At 42.7% G+C, this 22,403-nt stretch overlaps 1 protein-coding gene and 1 long non-coding RNA gene across 2 annotated transcripts in view; one reads left to right on the forward strand and one right to left on the reverse strand.

Moving 5' to 3' along the window:
- Nucleotides 1–22,403, forward strand: part of LOC138854160 (uncharacterized) — a 502,510-nt gene that overhangs the window by 106,729 nt on the left and 373,378 nt on the right. The window lies entirely within an intron of this gene.
- LOC128694593 (adenylate cyclase type 5) overlaps nt 1–22,403 on the reverse strand; it is a 418,524-nt gene that overhangs the window by 37,990 nt on the left and 358,131 nt on the right. The window contains exons 12-15 of the mRNA XM_070095954.1: nt 19,519–19,635; nt 17,902–18,126; nt 17,283–17,458; nt 10,719–10,852 (exon numbers count right to left, since the gene is read on the reverse strand). Coding sequence (XP_069952055.1) covers nt 10,719–10,852; nt 17,283–17,458; nt 17,902–18,126; nt 19,519–19,635 — 652 coding nt within the window. The remainder of the gene's footprint in view (nt 1–10,718; nt 10,853–17,282; nt 17,459–17,901; nt 18,127–19,518; nt 19,636–22,403) is intronic.

The raw sequence follows: 22,403 nt of genomic DNA on the forward strand, positions 1-22,403 counted from the left end.
ACCCCCTCCCTGGCAGTTCTCTATAAAATCCCTTATCCCACTGTGCCCATTCTTCATAGTCCATCCCGGTATCCCATACTGACCCTCATGTATTCTATTCCCAATTACCTTCTTTAACCTGTTACCTAATACCTTTGCAAAAATTTTGTAATCTGTACACATTAACGACAACGGACGATAATCTCCCAAACCCTTCTCCTCCCCCTTCTTTGGCACCAAAACAACAACCCCAGTTCTCTGTGTTTGCGCCATCCTACCATGTTTCAACATATAATTCAGAACCGCCACTAGGCACTCCCTCAGATCCTCCCAATGTGCTCTGTAAAAATCATTAGATAACCCATCTATTCCCGGTGCCTTCCCCTGACTCAACCCATTCACCACCTCCCCCACCTCTGCCTCCTTAATGCCTCCCTCCAACATGTCCCGATCCCCCTGCCCCAAACCCTGATGAACCCCTATAGCTCTAAATGTTTCTAACCCAACCACCCCTCCCCTTCTCTTCCATTTCTCCGTAAACCAATAATCAGTATACCTACTGATACAATCTGTGTCAGAGAGACCCTGTCCCTGCACATAACCCTCCCCCCCCCTCCACGACAATATGTGCCACGGTATTCCTCAACTGTCTGTCCTTGAATTTTCGGAGTACATACCCGGTTGGCTTATCACCTTTTAGTACGTCCTCCAAGCCTGCCCTGACCCTGAGTGCATCAAAACGTTCATTATGCATCTCCACTAAACGACTTCTAAGTTCCCCCATAACTCCTCCCACACCTTCCCTACCCCCCCCCCCCCCCATAACAATCATTCAACTGGCCCTCTAAATAATTCTGCAATCCAAACCTCCAGCGTGCCCGTTCCCTGCCCCTCTTCTTAAAAAATCCTGCAATCTGCACCTTTGCCTGCAACTCCCACCAATCTAGCAAATCCACCTCCTCATCCCTAGCCTCCCAAAACCCTTTCCACCATGCCTGAAAGGACCAACCTTGATCTTCCTCCTGTAAAAGCCTCACATTTAATTTCCAATAACTCTGGTATGTTTTCGGAATACCATCCACCCGAAGGTCAGCCAACACTGCTCTGTGGTCAGACAAACCCACGTCTACTGTTCTAACCCTCTCCACTCCTATCCCCTGCCTAACATAAATCCTATCCAACCTTGCCTCATAACTCCCCTGTACATAGGTGTGCTCCACCTGATACCCCCCCCTGCCGACCACATCTACGACCCCGACATCTCGAAAAGCATCCCGTAAGACACCCAACACACACCCCGCCCCCCTAGGTATTACGTCTCCATGCCTAATCACACAATTCCAATCACCTCCAATTATCGCGATAGCAGGTAAACCCCTGAGATAGTATAACAATACGTCCCGAACAAAGTCTGTTTTTATCCTCACGTTACCAATCGCGGGCATATAAACTCCCACAAAACATACCCTGCTTTCCCCTCACCACCCATCCACCCGAACAACCCTCCCCTTCCCCCCTCCCCCCTCCCACCTCATGACTCGCAATGGACTGGTCTCCTTTACTAAAACAGCCACTCCTCCCTTTAAAAGCATTGCCATGCTTACAAACAACTTATATCCTCTCAATCACAACTCACTACCTGACTTATGGTTATGCTCCTGTAGGAAGCAAACATCCACGTCATACCTTTTGAGGAACCACTCCAACCATACCCTTTTTACTTCAGTCTTGAGGCCATTAGCATTTAGTGTTACACACCTGAATGGTCAAGGAAAGGCGGCTTACCTCTGTGCTGCTGTGGCTTGCTCACACTTCCCTTCAAGCTGCTCACACTTTCCTTACTACTATTTTTAATAAGACCCCCTACCCCCCCTGTCCCTCCCCCCCCCCGATTTTCCCTGTACTTCCCCCTCTGTAGGGGATTTTCGTACCGCCTCTGCCCATGCCTTCTTACCTGGTCTTTGCCCAGGTGTTAAAACGTCGTCTAATTCAGTCAAACCCGCTGGCCGCTTCCTAGAGCTGCCTCCCAAAGCCATCTCTTCCTCAGGTACATCCTCCCTGTGTACCTCTGCCACCACAACTGTATCCTGTCCACTATTCGCTGTTACTCCCTTCTTCTCACTCACCCTTTGCAATCGCTGCCTATCACTGGGCCGTCCATCCATGTCCTCTCCTACCAAAGCCTCCTCCAAGAATTCCTGGAGCACAGACTCTAAGGACACCTCCTGTGTCGACTCCGCCACTTCCTCCACCACCACAGGCTTTGGAGGAGGATCTCCATCCTCCACCGTGAGTGTGACACACGTCCCCAACTGTTCTCCCTCCTTTTCCACCTCCTCACTCCATAGAGGAGTCCCAGTTTTCGCCGTCGCCACCACACTCGTCTGCTGGACCTCCTCCACCGGGGCTGGCACCCCTGGGGCAACTTTACGTGCACATTGCGCCGCTATATGTTCATAAGAGTTACAAAGACGACACGTCCTCCTTTGTCCCGCATAAGACACATACACCTGAGTTCTGTTGCCTGTCAACATAACATACGAAGGTATAGGCTTCTTTAATGTCATCTTGATGGTGTATGAACCTTCCGGGAGGCCCTCATATGGTCCATCCCGCCATACCCCTCCTCTAGCCTCATGAATGACTCCGTAGTTGCAGAAAACGTCCTCTATACCAAACTTGTCACTCGTACCCACGTGTAGTAAGTAGATACGTCATGCATGCACACATCCATCGTCGAGTTGAGGCACATTCGGCGTTCCTGGTACTCCTCCACCACACTGCTGTAGAAACTGGCCCTCATAAACTTCACAAATACTCTTTTCAACCCATTAAGGGCCACACCATACAGTTCCTCATCAGGGATGCCGTATAGATCCCTAATAATTGCAGGAAGAAGTATGTTCATCGTAGCAGGGCTCAGAGAACCCCTTAACAGCTCAATGCAAACTGTGTTGATCTTCCTGCCGTTGTAATCCGCCATGTTTGATCAGTGAAAACTGCGCAGAAACCAGGTGAAGTGGGAGCTACTGCGCAGCCCGTCCGCACGGCCCAATAGCGATGCGAACAATGATACACATTATTTCACGGAAAGAATATACCATTGACGAATTGGTACCTGCACGCTCCAATAACAATTCCAACCTTCTAAATTGGATACATCAGCATTTAAATTTTGAAGCCCATCAGGAGAGCCTTTCTCAAGTTATGATAAGGAAGCGAGTTCCAAGAATGGTCAATATAACATTGACTAGAGGACATGTGTATATGCTAATAGTTGTGTTGATCTTAGCTTAGTTATAATACACCAGCATTCAAAATTTGAAGCTGACCTGATGAGGTGTTCTCAAATTATAAAAAAAAATTGGAGTATAAAAATCAGACAATCTTGTAAAGATACGTGTTCGGGGAAATCAAAAAGTTATAAATGAAAACAAGCGGTATAAAAATAAAAATTTAGGCAACCATTTAGAGGTACCTCTTTGGGGATACCTTGTTAATTTTCTTTTCTGTATTAAGCTAAGTACTTTAGTGTGATCTGGACTGGAACAAGCTTTTAGGTGCTGGCTACTAAGTAAAACATATTACCCTACTTTATCATTGAGTGTTTTGCACTTGCAGTTTTGGACATCTGCAGGCTATGTTTGATATGTCTGTCCCATCATGACAACAGAACAAGACATAAGAGCATTATTGGATTCTTTTTGAGAGCTCACAGGATTTGAGATAATATTTGTTCGGATTTTTAACCAGGAGGGTTAGCCACCCAGGATAATCCACGAAAGTCAGTGCGTCATCGAGAACTGTCTGTGCAGACGACATTACACAACTCATCACTCACGCCAATATAGATACACACACACAAAACGAGGTCGACAGGATAGACATCTGGGAACAAAAATGGAGAATAGGAACCAATGCAGCTAAATCCAGCATTACATATTTTAACTACAGGAAACGTGACCCTCCATTACCTGTCGAGCTCAAAACAGCTGACACCCGCACTTACATCCCCATCACACAATCTGGCTCTGTCCTTGGCGTTAATCTTGACTACCTTCTTCGCTTACACGGACACATTCACTCAAAGCATGCAATAGCTAGTAAGGCCCTTGCGGGCCTCTACAAGCTGCAACATGCCTCCCAACGCACCAGATTACACCTCTACAAATCCCTAATACGTCCTCTAATCTTTTGCTCTCCTTTAGCCCTCTCTCTTGCAGCTAAAACAAATTTACGTAAACTGCAGTGTGTCCAGAACAAGGCGCTGCACTGGGTGCTTGATGTCAGATGGGAGGACTTCGCCACAAGCGAGTCTCTCCATGCCCAATTAGACATCCCTGTGCTCAATCTGTACTGGAAGACGCTCATTGACAAACAGATAGACAAACTTAAGACACGACATGACTATTGGACCTCTCTTCTTGACGAAGACATTCGCAGACCCACAAACCAACACAACCTTTTCTACTCCTTGTATGATCCTGCTCCTAACCCTATTTACAAATAACCTTGGATTCTCTGACAGGTACCTTGAGCTGTTCATTCTCTGACCCACGTTCGCCTTAGCTTTTGATTTAAGACATGGCTCAGTTCTACACTCCTCTCCAGTGCTAATCATCGCCTCTTTCGTCCTCCCCTCTCAACCCACCGGAGTCCCAACAGAAGTTTCTGAATTTCTGTTCTCAATATCTGACCCACGATCGCCTTCGCTGCTGGGTTAAGCCCTGGCTCTATTTCTACGACTAAGAACACTCCTCTCCAGTGCTATTCTTCGTCGGTCCCGTCTTCCCTGCTCATCCCATTTGGGATCTTACCTGAACTTGTTCGTTCGTTCCTTTTTGTTCATAATCAATCACACACACACCTTCATCGACCAACGATCTCGCCTCTTTAATTACCTCGTGTTGAGAGTGACTTCCCTCAGAGTGGTGGTTACTGGACCTTCGTCTTCACCATCAGGATTGGTGAGTCGGTGACTGCCTACCCAAGGGCAGGAAGCCTCTCTCTGCACTCCTGTTGCTGTCTGAAGTCTCCATGCCTCAGCCTGTACGTGCTGTCTGCACGCCATACAGCCAGTGTTGCCTCTCCTCGCCGTTTCAGGGCATACAGTGCTCCATCAAGCTACAGCTCACCTCCTCAGTGTCTTGTGCCTCCAGCGACGGACTCCACAAGAAAACTTTAAAGTTATAGCCAGGCAAGTACGTGTGTCTAATTCACACGTACTTGCCTAGCCGAGTATTCTCACAGATTTGGCCGCCACATCTGATTTACAGTGCCTTCAATGCCTTCCACTTCCTTCCCCCTTACCACTCTACCGCCAACACCTGCCTCTACTCCGTTTACTCCTGCCTCTAAGGCCTACCCTGCCTCTACCTCTTCCAAACCCAATACTCTAATTCTGATCATGCCACTATCTGTCCTGGAAATTTATTGTACCAGATCACTGGCGCACCTCAGCTGAAAGTCTTTAAAACCAACTCAGGCTTCAAACTCCTTGACAGACATTCTTATGAAATGTACACCTCAACCGAGAGCAGACAAAAGCTTCTCAACGCAGGCTTCACTAATATTTGGACTCCTGAGCACCGCGCCAAATGCAGTGATCGCAAAACACGTAGACTATTCTCTCCTGACTGCCTATGACACAGACAAAGAAGACTTAATCAAAGACATTAGTACTAAGAACAAAGTCTCTGTTGACGATATTTACAGACCTGAAAACTCTACCATCCTCAAAATACGCTGTTCAACTCCTTCTGACGCCTCTACACTCTTCGATCAAGGAATCCTTGCCAAAACCATCCGCATTCCTCCAAACACTCTCTTCACTCCGAACTTTCACCCCATCACACAATGTCTGAAATGCTACAAATTCTGCCACGACAAAATCTCATGCACATCCACTCAAATCTGCTCCAGATGTTCAGCAACTGGCCACTTCTGGAATACTTGCAACCTCCCCCTTAAATGTTCTAACTGCAGCAGGTCACACTGCAGTTGCAAATTCCTGCCCTTCTAGAAAAGACATTCTCTCCTTCCTCAGAGCAAGCCAACCTCCCTCCCTCCCCAACCCCTTCCCTGCACCTCCCCCCCCCTTCCATACCACCCTCCCCTACCCCCAATGCCTGGGTTACTCCACACACTTAGTCTACCTCTCCAACTCTAAACACATCAAACACCAACACACAGACTACAAGCACTTCTCCTACACCTACACCCACACTAGACTACAAAACAAACTGTCAACTCGCCACTGCTGCCCACTCTGCGATGGTAATCTCTCAAGCTTACTAATCAGACTATTCACATGTCCTTAATCTAATCTTGTCTGCTAACAATCTTCCCTCTTTAATTATCCCTCCTTCCTGCTTCTCTTCTAAGCCCCCTACAACCTCTACATCCTCCCTCCCACCCCCCACTTCCTACACCCACCAGCTCTCTTCCTCCCCTACCCCTCTTCACTACTTCTACCCCTCCCACCAACACTCCTGCTGCTGCTACGACCACCTCTCCCCCCCACCTCCTTACCCACTTCCTCATCCCCAACCAAAGCTTCCACTTCCTCATCCCTTACCATAGCTTCCACTTTCTCATCCCCTACCAAAGCTTCCACTTCCTCTGCATCTACCCTCGCCCACTCCCCACCACAACCAAAATTTCATCCAGGTCCAACTCCACCTCCTCCAAACAAAATCCACTCAAACCTAAACCTGCCCCAACCTCTGACAGACAGACCAAAGAACATAAAAACATATCCATCTCTTCCTCCCCCCCCAGAAAACGGGTCAGTAACACCTACAAACACACATCCACTGATGGCACCACTATCACGGGCTTTAATCCAAACTCCTCCCCCGACATTAACTTTGCTGTGACGAAACCATTAAATCATGTTTAAAGTGATTCAGTTCAACGTACGTTCTTACTTTACAATTAGACACCTACTGACCGAGCTCCTTGAAGCAGAGAGGCCAGATATTGTTTTGCTAAACAGTACCTGCCTCAAAGCCCCTCAACGTATCTGCCATTATGGTTATACTGCACTACAGTCCCCCTATGATCCTCACGATGGGGTTGCCATCCTTGTCAAATCCAACATAAAACACGAATTTCTCCCAATCCCTTATATTCACCAACACTGTCTTGCAGTCAGAATACACACCCACCTTGGCCACTTTATCTTTTTCACCACCTATGCTCACCCAAGCACTATTCTCAACATACACGACCTTTCCTTAGTCTTAACTACACCAACATACCTACTAGCTGACATGAATGCCGAACACGCCGCCTTTCATCACACCAGTAACAACCAATTTGGTCACCAATTACTCAACTTCACAAACCATAAACACCTAATTCATCTCGGCTCAGACTTCAACACCTTCTACAACCACACGGGCCAAGGCAAACCAGACATCATTCTGGCAAACCGAGCCAGCTCTCTCTTTCAACACTACATCTCACCTGGCCCTATTACAGGCTCTGATCACATCCGAGTCATCTTACACATCTCCAACCCTATCCTCATCCCAGCCACACCTTCCTTCTCCTACAAGAATGCTGACTGTGTTGTTTTCAAACAACACAGACAATACTAACCTCACCTATGACTACAACAACAAACCCATCTCTGACATCGATACTCAACTTGATCTCAACCAGGACACCATTACACAAGCAGCCAACACCGCAATACCAAAGAAAACTCACACCACTCGTTATTCCTTCAAACCCTCACTCAGAATAAGAAGATTAATTATCTGCTACCACAACCGCTTCCTCTACAACACACATAGATTTAATCAAGTCCAATTAGATCTCACTTACCTTAGAAACAACATTCTACACAGCCTAGACCAAGACCACAACAATCACTGGTCACAACTCATACAACAAGTGGACAAACAGCGTATTAAAAACACTAAAGCCTTCTGGAACTTTATCAAAAAAAATCAGAGGCACAACTCCCACCAACAAATTCAAACACATCACCCACAACAACACACTCATCTCAGACCCACAGGCTGCTACTAACATCTTCAGACACATCTAGGAGAACATCTTCCACCCTCACCCACCTCGCCCTAACGTTATTCAACACATTCAGAACATAGAACACTGAAACACTGCACACACACAAGAAACAACACCAAATAGCCACATCCATCTGGACTCTCTTACCTCCTCCCAAGAACTCGACACTCCTTTCACCAACACAGACATTAAAACTCTCCTCAGACACCTTCCTCCCAAGGCTCCTGGTGCCTCTGGCCTAAACCATATTATCCTAAAACACCTTCCTGACTCTATCATTACTGCCTACACAAACCTCCTCAATGCCTCCCTTGCCTCTGGATACTTCCCTTCCCTCTTCAAAGCTGCTACTGCTATCCTCCTTCCTAAACCCAAAAAAGACCTCTCTGATCCTAGAAACTATCGCCCTATCAGCCTCCTCGAAACTTTAGGAAAACTCTTTGAAAAACTCATCAACCATCGCCTTCGCAGATACCTGGAACACAACTCTCTACTTTCTGATGGCCAGTTTGGCTTCAGAACACAAAATGCCATTAACATCTTTCTCAACTACATCCACATAACAAAAACAAAGAAACAGGACAGCCCTGGTTGCAAAAGACGTTGAAAAAGCTTTTGACACTGGCACGAAGGGCTCAGGTACAAACTCTGCACTAACTTTAACCTGCCTCTCACTACTCGTAAACTCCTCTGCAACTTCCTAGACGGCCGTACCATGAGAATGAAATTCCAAGGCTGTTACTCTGACTACTTCACACTAAATGCTGGAGTACCCCAGGGATCTGTCCTCTCCCCTACCATCTACATTTTATACACTACCGACATTCCAACACCTGTATACCACAACTCCATCACACTAGCCTATGCAGACGACATTACACAACTTATCACTAATGCCAATATAGATACATCCACACACAAAACACAAAATGAGGTCGACAGGATAGCCATCTGGGAACAAAAATGGAGGATCAAAACCAATGCAGCAAAATCCAGAATTACATATTTTAACTACAGGAAACGTGATCCTCCATTACCTGTCGAGCTCAGAACAGCTGACACCCGCACTTACATCCCCATCACACAATCTGTCACTGTCCTTGGCGTTAATCTTGACTACCTTCTTCGCTTACACGGACACATTCACTCAAGGCATGCAATAGCTAGTAAGGCCCTTGCAGGCCTCTACAAGCTGAAACATGCCTCTCAACGTACCAAACTACGCCTCTACAAATCCCTAATACATCCTCTGATAACTTACTCTCCTCTAGCTCCTCTCTCTTGCAGCTAAAACAAACTTACTTAAACTGCTGCGTGTCCAGAACAAGGCGCTGCGCTGGGTGCTTGATGTCAGATGGGAGGACTTCGCCACAAGCGAGTCTCTACATGCCCAATTAGACATCCCTGCGCTCAATCTGTACTGGAAGACGCTCAGTGACAGACAGATAGACAAACTTGAGACACGACATGACTACTGGACCTGTCTCCTTGATGAAGACATTCGCAGACCCACAAACCAACACAACCTTTTCTACTCCTTGTATGATCCTGCTCCTAACCCTATTTGCAAATAACCTTGGATTCTCTGACAGGTACCATTCTCTGACCCACGTTCGCCTTAGTTTTAGGGTTAAGACATGGTTCAATTCTACACTCCTCTCTAGCGCTAATCTTTGCCTTTCCCGTCCTCCCTGCTCACCCTACCGGAGTCCCAACAGAAGAGCCCGAATTTCTGTTCTCAATATCTGTCCCACGATCGCCTTTGCTGCTGGGTTAAGCCCTGGCTTTATTTCTACGACTAAGAACACTCCTCTCCAGCACTATTCTTCGTCTGTCCCATCTTCCCCGCTCATCCTATTTGGGATCTTACCTGAACTTTCGTTCGTTCGTTCGTTCGTTCCTTTTTGTTAGTGTGACTTTGTAAATGGTCCAAGTCGGGCCGAAACGTCGTCGTAAGCTCCTCTCTCCTATGTGCAGGTTATTTGTGTAGTGTACCTTGGTATAAGCCAGCATCAGAATTGCTAATATATCCTCCAGTGCCATCAAAGGCTTAGTCTAACCAAAAAATATCTCTTCGGGGTCTGCGTCATACCTTGTGGAGGGTGTGAGAAGCATCACGTAAGTGAAACCTCCAGAAATCTGAGCACAAGTATCAGAGAACAAAGATATGCTTGCCACAACACTTGTGCAAAAACACTTGACACCAAACTCGTTATTAAGGCAGCCAACAGGCAAAGCAGACCTACTTTAGAATCATCCTTGATCGCCACAGCCAAAACTGTATCACAAAACTCATGTTCTTTCTCAATCTCAGAAGTACTGGCTAAACTAATTCTGAATGAGACACATTGTTATCTTTCTACTTTAACACAGCCTGGTGGTATAGTGATAGAGCACTGGGATGGAGTAAGATGGAGTGAAGGTGGGATAAAGTTGGGTAAGGTGGGATAAAGTAAGGTAGTGTGAGGTAAGGTAGGATAAAGTAAGGTAGGTTGAAGGTGGGATGAAGTATAGTGGAATGAAGGAGGGATGGAGTAAAGAGAGATGAAGAAGGAGGGTTGGAGTATTATGGGATGGAATACAGAAGGGTGAAGGACATAATATGGAAGGACCAAGAAGGGAGGATTGGAACACAAACAACAAGAAATATAGAGGGATGAGAGCACAGAGGAATGGAGTATAAAACAAGAATCTCTCACCATGAGCCTGGAGCTTCCACAGGAAGTCTAAACGAGAAGTAGCCTCAGTTTGGCGTGCGTGGATGACGAATGCTATGGTGAACCCAACCAGCACCGCCACCGTCACGTACCTCGACACGAAGAGCTCACCGTACCTGCAGGTGGTACACGGAGGTCAGGGGTGATACAAATCAAATCAAATCAAGTTTATTCTCTATAAATATTACAGTGCGGGGTTTACATATTATAGGATACAGTGTGGTTTACATATTATAAAATACTAATTACAGAGAGGGCCACTATCACACCTACCAATGGTAGTAAAAGGAACAACGTCAGAGTTAACAACAGTAAAAATAGTTACTGGATAGGGGGTATAAGGAAAAGGCAGGTCATTAGGACAGGTATTGAAGTGCAGTGTTTGTTGAAGACAGGTGGTGAAGGGAAGAATGTAAGTGGGCAGATGGTTGCAGCTTGAGTAGTTCAACAGACAGGTGGTATAGTCCTGTTTACCGGCTGATAGTACCATTTTAAAACAATGCATTAAATAATCAGTGTGCTTGTCACGGCTACTGAGACGTTTCCATATACGTAATTCCTATTTACATTACCAGCTTGCTTGAGTTTCCCTCATGCTTCTAGTTATTCTGCCTCTTATTGCAGCTTCGAGTTCTGTAGCTACCAATATTTTCACATGTATAGCTGGAGTTGATGTTATTAATATTTCTAGCTAAACAAATGAAGTTACTGTTATCAGTATATCTAACCGAACAGCTGGAGTTACATTAATATTACTAGCCGAACAACTAGAGTTACGTTAATATTACTAGCCGAACAATTGGAGTTACATTCAAATTCAAATTCAAATTCAAAGTTTATTCTCTATAAGGATTACAATGTTGAATTTACAGAATTTGGTTATTGTGTGGTTTACATGTAGTTAAATAATGATTACAGAGTGTACCACTAGAGCGCCTAGCATGGCTAGGCATTTCGGGCAGACTTAGTTTAATTCTTTATTTTAAAATATTACAAATTATGAGGTAAGTTGGTATTATGGCTAAGTGACTAAATACTAGTTTATGAGTTTAGCAATGTGAATGCTTTTGTTTTGGCACAGTACATAGTTTCAGTATTGGAGTATCATAGGATTCATTATTTTTAGATTGAGATTAATATTTCTGTTTATGGTCAAATGGGTGAGTGAGTGTAAGTGTGAACCACCAGGTGGTATTCGTGTAGTTAGTTGATGGAGTGTATCAGGGAGATGAGTTGTTTTCTAATGGTAGTTTTGAAGGTGATGAATGTGTCTGCAGTTCTAGAGTTCTCAGGTAGGGTGTTCCAGATTTTAGGGCCTTTAACATACATTGAATTTTTGTAAAGGTTTAGTCGGACACGGGGAATGTCGTAGAGATGTTTGTGTCTGGTGTTATGCCTGTGGGTTCTGTCACAACTATCAAGAAAGCGTTTTAGGTCAAGGTTGATATTGGAGTTTAAGGTCCTGTAGATGTAGATTGCACAGTAGTAAGTGTGGATGTACTGAACAGGGAGTAAGTTTAGATCTATGAAGAGTGGGGGGGTGTGTTGCCAAGGATGGGATTTAGTGATTATTCTTACTGCAGCTTTTTGTTGGGTTATTATTGGCTTTAGGTGTGTTGCTGCAGTTGATCCCCAAGCACAAATAGCATAGGTGAGGTATGGATAAATAAGTGAGTGGTATAGTGTGAGAAGGGCATTTTGCGGCACGTAGTATCGTATCTTGGAGAGGATCCCAACCGTTTTGGATACTTTTTTGGTTATGTGTTGGATATGGGTGCTGAAATTCAGGTTGTTGTCAAGGTATAGGCCTAGGAATTTGCCCTCATTATGTCTGGTAATTAAAGTGTTATCGATCTTAATGTTAATTTGTGCATCTCCTGCTCTGCTACCAAACATAATATAGTAGGTTTTGTCAGTGTTAAGCGTAAGTTTATTGGCTGTCATCCAAGTCGATATTTTGATCAGCTCCTCGTTAACAATGGTGTTGAGGGTGGCAAGATTAGGGTGAGAGTTGACATAAGTCATGTCGTCAGCAAAGAGAATTGGTTTCAGGTGTGGGGATACGTATGGAAGATCATTGATTTATATGAGGAAGAGGAGGGGACCAAGGACACTTCCCTGCGGAACTCCAGTATCAAGTGGCCGTGTTGTTGATGCTGTGTCTTTAATGGTGACATACTGATACCTATTAGTGAGGTAAGATTTGAAATAAGCAAGCGCATGGCCTCTTATACCTTAATGGTCAAGTTTGTGGAGTAGGATGTCGTGGTCTACTGTGTCAAAAGCTTTTCTTAGGTCAATAAAAATTCCTAGTGGATATTCCTTATTTTCCAATGCTGTGTAAAGCAGATTTAGCATTTTTATGATTGTATCATTAGTGCTTTTATTTTTCCTGAATCCAAATTGGCAGGGGTTGAGTATGTTTTGTGCCGTTATAAATGAATATAGTCTCCTGTGCACGAGTTTCTCAAAGATTTTGGATAGCAATGGTAAGTTTGATATTGGCCTATAGTTGTTTAAGTCTGTAGGGTCACCACCTTTATGTACTGGTGTAACCCTTGCCATCTTGAGTAGTTTCGGGAAGGTGCTAGTTTCTAGTGACTTGTTAAAAAGTAATGAAATAGCATGTGAAAGGACATGGGCCGCTCGCTTGTACAGTAATGGTGGGACATGAGACAGATTCCCCGAGTTATTTTTAAGTGACTTTATAATCTCGGTGACTTCCGAGGGCTCAGTTGGTGCAAGATAGAAGGAATTTGGGAAATTTCCATCTAGGTAGTCCCTGGCATGGGCATTGGTATGTGGGATTTTATTGGCGAGATTAGATCCTATGGTAGAGAAGAAGTCGTTTATCTTGTTAGCTGTGTCAGTGGGATGTAGTGGTGTTTCATTAGATTTAGTTAGGACAATATTCTTGGTTTTTTTTCAGTTTGTGGGTCCCTAGAATCCGAGAGTGTTTTCCAGGTCTTTTTTATATCTCCTCTAGTGTCTGTGAATCTACTGGAGTAGTATAGTTGTTTGGCTTTTTTTATTACTTTGGTGAGAACTGATGAATAGTGTTTAAGAATATCTTTGTGTATTAAGCCCTGTCTATATTGCTTTTCATATTGGTGTTTCTTGTCAATGGATTTCAGAATGGTGCTGGTTAGCCATGGGCAACCAAGCCATTTGTTTGTGATCTGTTTTGTTTTTATAGGACAATGTTTGTTGTATAGTCTAAGTAATTTGTTAAGAAAAATGTCTGCCCAGTCATCAATACCATTGGCCTTGGAGAATTCTGTAGGCCAGTCAACAGTCTCTAGGTCAGCTGTGAACTTCCTTATTGAGGCCTCATCATGGAGTCTAAATGAGACTTTGTTGTATTCAAGTGGTGGTTTACTAATGTTTGTCAGGAGGAAGGTAGGGTAGTGGTCTGTAGTGCTATCTGTGATTATCCCTGATTTAAGGGGGGCTAGTATATTGGTCCATATGTGGTCTATTATGGTTGCACTTGTCTCAGTGAGCCTGGTTGGTTTAGTTATTGTTGGTATGAGAAGTGTGTTGTTCATATTGTTGATGAAATCAGTGACAGGCTGATCATCTAGTAAGCCAAGGTTGATGTTGAAGTCTCCAGCTAAGAGAAGGTGGTGCTTATTCATTTGTCTGTTTGTTATTAGTGACTTTAATTTCTCACTGAAATTTGGGATGTTTGTGTGAGGTATCCGGTAAATGGCACCGATTGTTATAGGTGTCTTAAGTTTTTTTACAGTAAAATTAGCAAAAATGTATTCCCCATATTCATCACTAAAGCAAGTGGTGCTATTACAAGATAATTGGTTAGAGTAATAGATTGCAATACCACCCCCAACTTGGTTTGGTCTGCAGTTGTGAATTGCTGTGTATCCTGGTAGAGGGTAGATATCTATTGTGTCCTGCTTAAGCCAGGTCTCAGTAAGAATAATGCAGGAGAAGGGTGTCTTTAGTGATTCAAGGAGTGCAAGGTGGTCATCATAGTGTTTGCTTAAGGACCTGATGTTGTAGTTAAGTACTGATAGACTTTTAGCATTGTTTAGGATAGTGCTGGCTTGTGATGCTGTGTAATAAAGGCAGTTACTTTCCAATAGGTTTTGATTGGGTGTCAGATTATGGAGGTTTACATCAGGGTCAACGTGATCAATCATCTTCTAGGTTTAAATTATGGTTATTTATATCCTGAGTTGTGTGTTGAGTTCTAGTACTGATATCTGTAGTGGTGGGAAGTTTGGACAAGTATATAGCTAGAGTATTTTGGTCATATAGAGTATAGTCACTACTACACATAATGAAGTTGATGTTGTCTATGTGTTGTGCTGGAATGAACTAAAGTACAACTAGGTATAAACTAGTAATATAAAAATACAAATTAAAAATAGAACAAGACTCTCACTTGTAATTGCACTAAGGTCTAATATAATGACTTGTGGAGTCTATGTTTTGAGCTAGAATGAGCTATAGTACAACTAGTTTTAACCTAATAATATAAAAATACAAATTAAAAATAGCACCAGTCTCTCACTAGTAATTGTACTATGGTCTAATATAATGAATTTGGTATTGACTATGTATTGAGGTACAATGAGCTATAGTACAACTGAGTTTAATCTAATAATATAAAAAAGGCACAAGACTCTCAATCGTAATTGCACTAAGGTCTTATATAAGTTGTTTACAAGAAATAGAGTATAACTAGATTTAAATTGACAGGATAAAATACACAAGTTAAGGTAGCAAAAGTATAATAAAAAATGATAAAAATAAAAATGGCAATGGCTTGGTTATAATATGCTAGTAAGATGGTAGACAGGATAATATAAAAGTTGTAGTTGAAAATACTAGTTTAAAAAAGTATAGAATAAAAATGGTCAATTAAAGAAGTTTACAATAAGTTTGATCAATATAGTTTAAAGGAAAATTGGGCAATAATAGGGATTTTAGAATAAAATTGGGCAATTGAGTCTTTCTTAAAGTGAGGTAGAATTATTGAGGACAAGTTATGGCTAGTTTATAATAAAATAAGATGCGGTAAGTTGTAAAAAAGGAGATAGATTCTGTAGATATTAAACACAATTAAGACTATGAGGTAGAATGGTCGTTGAATACAACAATGACAATCAAAAGTAGTTGGGGTATTAGAATTTTAGGGGGGCACAAATTTATGACAACAACTGGAGTTACATTAATATTTCTAGCCGAACAACTATAGTTACATTAATATTACTAGCCGAACAACTGGAGTTACATTAATATTTCTAGCCGAACAACTGGAGTTACATTAATATTACTAGCCGAACAACTGGAGTTGCATTAATATTTCTAGCCGAACAACACACACACACATATATATATATATATATATATATATATATATATATATATATATATATATATATATATATATATATATATATATATATATATATATATATATATATATATATTTCTTTCAACACACCGGCCGTATCCCACCGAGGCGAGGTGGCCCAAAAGAAAAAAACAAAGTTTCTCCTTTCAAATTTAGTAATATGTACAGGAGAAGGGGTTACTAGCCCCTTGCTCCCAGCATTTTAGTCGCCTCTTACAACACGCATGGCCTACGGAGGAAGAATTCTGTTCCACTTCCCCATGGAGATAAGAGGAAATAAACAAGAACAAGAACTAGAAAGAATATAGAAGAAAACCCAGAGGGGTATGTATATATATGCTTGTACATGTATGTGTAGTGTGACCTGAGTGTAAGTAGAAGTAGCAAGACGTACCTGAAATTTTGCATGTTCATGAGACAGAAAAAAGGACACCAGCAATCCTACCATCATGTAAAACAATAACAGGCTTTCGTTTTACACTCACTTGGCAGGACGGTAGTACCTCCCTGGGCGGTTGCTGTTTACCAACCTACTATATATATATATATATATATATATATATATATATATATATATATATATATATATATATATATATATATATATATATATAGGGAATGTTTATTGCGCAATATTTATAACATAATTTCTCTGAGATGATAATGTCTTTAGACACATTACTAATTACTTGACCTGTTGTATTAGTTACTGGTTGTCAGAGGCACTTGTCGATATTGTGTGTGAGAGAGTGTCTGAATAACTCACAGTCGTAAGTTAAAGTGTTAATGGTGATATTTTTTTAAGCAAACATGTAATATTAATATTTTAAAAAGTATCGGTCTGGTTTTAACCGATACCAATACCGTAAAAGTGGCTGATATCGATACTTTGGCATTTCCCCCTACTATAGATATACTCCTTAAGGTTAGTCCAAACTGTCAAAACAGGTAAAGTTGCTGCTAATCAACTTAAATATAAGTAAAACACAAATACACAAAAAAAATAGACAAAGAAAATGTTAATTTATTTTTGTGGTGTTGAAGGCAGGGTGAGCATACATACACTTTGAACGTTAAACGTTACTACACAACGCAAAATGAGGACGGGCTGCTTAGAGCAGCCGTTTGGTAGTATGGCCAGAGGAGCAGAGGAAGATGACACTGACCCGCGGCCACGGAGGATGAGTGCGTCCTGGTTATCGAAGAGCGTGCCGTGGGTGATGAGCACCATAGAGGTGTAGGCGACGCAAACAGCGCCGAGCAAGAGCAGTTTGATGATGCTGAACATGAGCTGGTACACGGCACATGACAACATCACCAGCAACACGCAGTAGGTGAAGTACTGTACAGGAAGACCACGCTTTTAAACTTTGAGAGCATTGTCGTCCTGGCCTTAAGAATGTCGACAATATACCATAAAGTCAGTTCTGCGAGTTTTTAAAAGAACTATACCACTTGTTCAAGAAAATGAATAGCTAGTGATATACAGTACACATGAAGTCTCAAGTCACAAAGAGTCAGGACCTCCTGGACAGTGTTGTTAAAATGGTATAGGCGCAAATTCTCAACAGGGGTAATGAATGTTTGAAAGAGCTACAGTATTACAAAAAATAGCAAAATCTGCATACTCACAAAACAAAATTCGTTGTGATTATAGACATGTATGAATTAACATTAAAAACATAAGTAAAAGTGCTTATATACAACATTATTAAAATTCAAACAGGCGAAATGTGAGCACATTGTATACAAAATACTACATCAGCTCTGGGCACCGATACTCACATCAGGAAAATGTGTGGTAGTGCCCTCGTGACATAAGTTGACCTCGTCTCCCAGAGTAACGTTAAACTGGTCCAGTATTGGCGTGACCTTGGGTGCCTGTATGGTAAGGGTGTCAGACACAACCCACCACTCCTCTGTAATGTTGGGGTCACCCCAGGTGAGGTTGGAGGAGTTCTCACTGGCTTGTAGGAAGCAATCTCGGTAGCTGTCCAGGTCAAGCAAGAACTGTGGGATAGCCATCACTTGAATCACTAACAGAACTTATTAACCATGCCACATGTAAACACATGGTAAGATTTTATTTCTCAACTCAAGGATTTAGGATATTCTTCTCGAGGGTTTAAAGTGGGTTTAAAACTAGTCTATTTAAGTGTCACTTAAATGTTGATTATATATTTTCAATGGTTAGATATAATTTGGTTAATGGTTAAGATAGTCTAATTGTTAAAAGCAGGTTTTAGACTAAGCTAGACAATTCGAAAGCATTAAAAGTAAGTTTACTCATGGGTTACAAGTGTTTAAGCTTGTGTACTCAGGTTTGAAGGTGCTTCACTGTTCCTCTCAAAAGCTAAGCTGCTACACTGAATGGACCACGCAGATTGAATCTTACTTCATTTTTGGAATAACTAAGGTGAATAATTAGGCTCTACCTTCACTGTTTAAGACTTTATGTTAGTGGCAAAAAGTTATTAGCAATGCATAAAAAACAAAAAGGCACAATACCATGACTGGAACAATACACAAATAACCCGCACATTTGTGTGCAGGTTATTTGTATTAGCAATACAGCCATTGCACAATGGGTGTGATGGGGCAAAATGTAGTTTAATCCCTATTTTAGGTATAAAAGTATCCCTGACTGGTGGTGACCAGCTTACATGCAACCTTCATGGTCCTTGTGTAATCGAGAGGCTTATTACCAAGAAAGGGCGAGTGATCGTCAAATGCTGAGTGGTTATCACCGAGGAAGGATATTCTAAGGAAAAAAGAAGAGAAGGTTAGATAGAATGGCGTGTTTTCCTGTTTGAGGCGATTTGGTTTGAGTGAGGTGGTACCTTATTTAAAGTAAGTTAGGGAAATATCCTGGGTAATTTGTGATGTGATTAGGGTGTCTTGTGAGGGCATGTTTAGGAGAGTAACTGGTGTAGTGTTTCGAATTAAAGGACATCCTGATTTTTTCCTTAAGGGTATACGCTAAATATGTTTTACTTGGTGAGGGAGGAAGGATATCTTAGTGATGTGTGTCCTTGTTATGATACTGTATATTGTAAATGCTGTCAGTGGTACTACCTCAGTCTAGTGCCGTTCCTTTCTTGAGTAACAATAGCCCAAATTATTGTCATACCCGACATAATTTAGTAAATGATCTCCATACCTCAAAAACTTCTGGTGATGAGGATAATCCTATTTACTTCACCTTAACCTCTTGACAAGGTATACTGAGCATGTAGTTATTACTGACTATGAAGTGATTGGTGTCGCAGAGGAGTATACAGACCATGGAGGTGACTGAAGGTGTTCCAGGGAGGTATACTGACTCTGGAGGTGATCGAGGATGCCACAGGATGTATAGTGGTCACAGAGGAGACTGATGATATCCCAGAGAGGCATACTTACCATGGAGGTAATGGAGCAGAGAAAGAGCACCAGCACTAGGAGGGAGGCGATCATTTGGCTGACAGTGCGGCTGTTGGCCACTACGGAACTCATCCGTGACAAGCACCCCGGCATGCACTGTCCAGGGTACGGAGGCTGGGATTATCATGGTGTTGCTGGCAATGATAATTGGAATGATGACTGTGATTGTTAATATAATGATTATGATATTAAAGATGGTAATTTTGAGTTTTATGAACGAAATGGCAATGCCAATAGAAGTTATGCTGATTAGAGCTCTCGCTATTAGGCACTGGCAAATATGTTGTGAAAATAATCTCTCATTCGGTGATAGCATCTTTTTTTAACTTGCATGCTACTATGTGGTCGACATTATGGTGTCCGGAAATGCTGCTCTACGTCTAATTAGTTGAACCGCTCCATTATGTAACAAGTCACTGGACGAAACCAATGTCAACTGCATGTTTACTGGTACCTTTGGCCGGGCATGACACTAAATTCTGGTTAAACTACAAGTAATAGAAATCATTGGTTCCATTTTACTTTTAACAATTGATCTTCGAAACACATCTCTTAGGTTATTTTTTAACGGAGCAGAATTTGAAAGCAACTCATTTGGTGTCAGCATACTGTAGGAAGGTGTACTAGGTTCATTGTAATGAAATGTCTGTTTCATTGATCTAACTTAACTAATCAGTAAATCTTATGCCTATGCATAATTATATTAACCTTTACCAAAGACAGATGAGTACTGCCCTTAGTCAATCGCCAACTTTCATCTATTTGCTTGGGGGCAGGCAACGTCAGGTTTCCTGTTCTACTGCAAAAAAATGATGGTTTCTACATGTTCTACTATAACGTTTCTTCTGGGACTGCCATTAAGGCAGTAAAAAATCTTACACTTGCTAATGTAGTACACTGTAGTATTACATCAATGTAAAGACTATAAAATCACTATACTGAAGCTGAAACAGTTCACAAATAACTCGCACTTGTCATTACATCAATGGTATACAATACTGGTAAGTTGATGTATTAGACACATGTCGGTATTGTTTACCACTGATGTAATGATACTTGTCAAACTCAACACCACCATGGAATCTTGGTACAGAGAACATCACAACCTACTTGCTGACTTCTGTCCCAACTCTTGGGCATGATTTACTGCCATTAGGTGGAACCCGCTTACCTTTGACAATTACTTCATTTGCTACATCTAATTTGACTATAATGTATAAGCGTCTGTTTTCCTGTCTGTGCTTCAGATCCATGAAGACTCCTAGGCTGAGGGAGTGATTATCTCATCTTCTACTGTTTTCTGTATATAGTTTTGCAAGGCTGTTAACCTCATCTTCTACAGTCTTCCGTTTATGTCCTTACACTGAATTAATAAAACCATTGGTTGGCGAAATGTATACAAAATAAAGAAATCCAAGTGTTGCACATGTGTCATATTCATTGGGGGGCTCCTTGGCGTGGTGAAGAGGCTCTTGGTCTGAGGAATTAGCCCTGTCGGTCTTCTTCCTCAGACCAAACCTAATTACCCCCCCATTCTCCCCTCCGCTATCCCATCCTCCCCATCCTCCCCTTTTTCCATTCCTCCTCCTCCTCCCCACCCCTCCCTTTTGCCCTTCCTCTTTTTGGCCTTTGGGATTTCTCCCACAGGCGCGCTAGTTCCTAGGTAGGGGAAAGGACACTGGGGTCCATCCCATTCCGTTGAGGTTCTTGGCGGTGGCGTAGTTTGCCCTGGAATCTGGATTGCCTGGGGATGTCCTGATCCCTCTCCGGTATCCCGGAGTACCTTTGGGTGTCTTTCGGGCGACGGGTGTATCTCAGGAAGCCACCTTTCGGATTCCGGGGGTGGTGGCCGAAGGAGGTATGCTTTGTGGCGGATATCCGGCCGCCCTCTCTTTTGTCCACCGAGGTAGCTCGGCAGATGTGAGATTGCTATCCCGGATTGCTGGTTTACTGGCATGAAGGGTAGGGTATGGCATGGGTTCCATGCTGCATCTGCGCTACTAGCAGTGCTGAGGTCCTCTTGGGCGCAGAGGGAGATTTCCGGCCCTTTCATTCCTCCTGGGAACTATTCCTCCCCGCTCCCCCCTTTTTTTATTCTTTTTTTTTATTTTTATTTTATTTTCTTCTTTCTTTTTTTTTCTTAAAAACAAAAAGCAAAGGAGTAACCTAACCATGGCAGCCCTAGTCCATGAACCCACTACCCCCGGGCCCCTTCTTGATACCGCACCCCATTCTGACCCTGCCGTGTGTTTAGACCACTCTTCGGACACTCCTGATGCCCCTGTACCTCTTGCTGGTGCTGTTTCCTCACCCGCTTCAGGTACCGGGGCTTCGACTGACTCCTTCGATTTGTCTGAACTCCGCTCTCCTTTGACTATGCTTCCGGCTTCTCCCTCTACGGTACGTCAATTTTCGAATCGCCCGCCCATTTCACGCCGGACCAACTCTGGTCCTACTCCTAAATGCCAACGTCAATCTTCTGATGATGCTCCTTCGTTACCTTCCCATTCTACTCGGAAAAGACCGACACGTTAAGCACTCCCTCCACACAATGGACTAAATTCTTTACTTTAAGACCGACTTCTTCTTCTGCCTACCTTTCTGACCATAGTATTGGCAAAGCGCTCCTGCATCATGTTGGTAGAGATATTTCATTTCATGCTCTCAAGAGCGGTATGCGCATCGTCACTGTTCAGAATGCTATCCAAGCTCATGATCTTTCTCTTCTTTCAAATATCGATACTACTCCTATCACTATTGAAAAACATCTTTCTCTCAATTCTTGTAGTGGTACTGTCATTCTGCCCCATACCATAGTCCAACAGAATTTCCAGTCATGTGGTAATGACATTTTTGAACAGCTG

Source organism: Cherax quadricarinatus, chromosome 51 (genome assembly GCF_038502225.1).
Source record: "Cherax quadricarinatus isolate ZL_2023a chromosome 51, ASM3850222v1, whole genome shotgun sequence".
NCBI classification, from domain to species: domain Eukaryota; kingdom Metazoa; phylum Arthropoda; class Malacostraca; order Decapoda; family Parastacidae; genus Cherax; species Cherax quadricarinatus.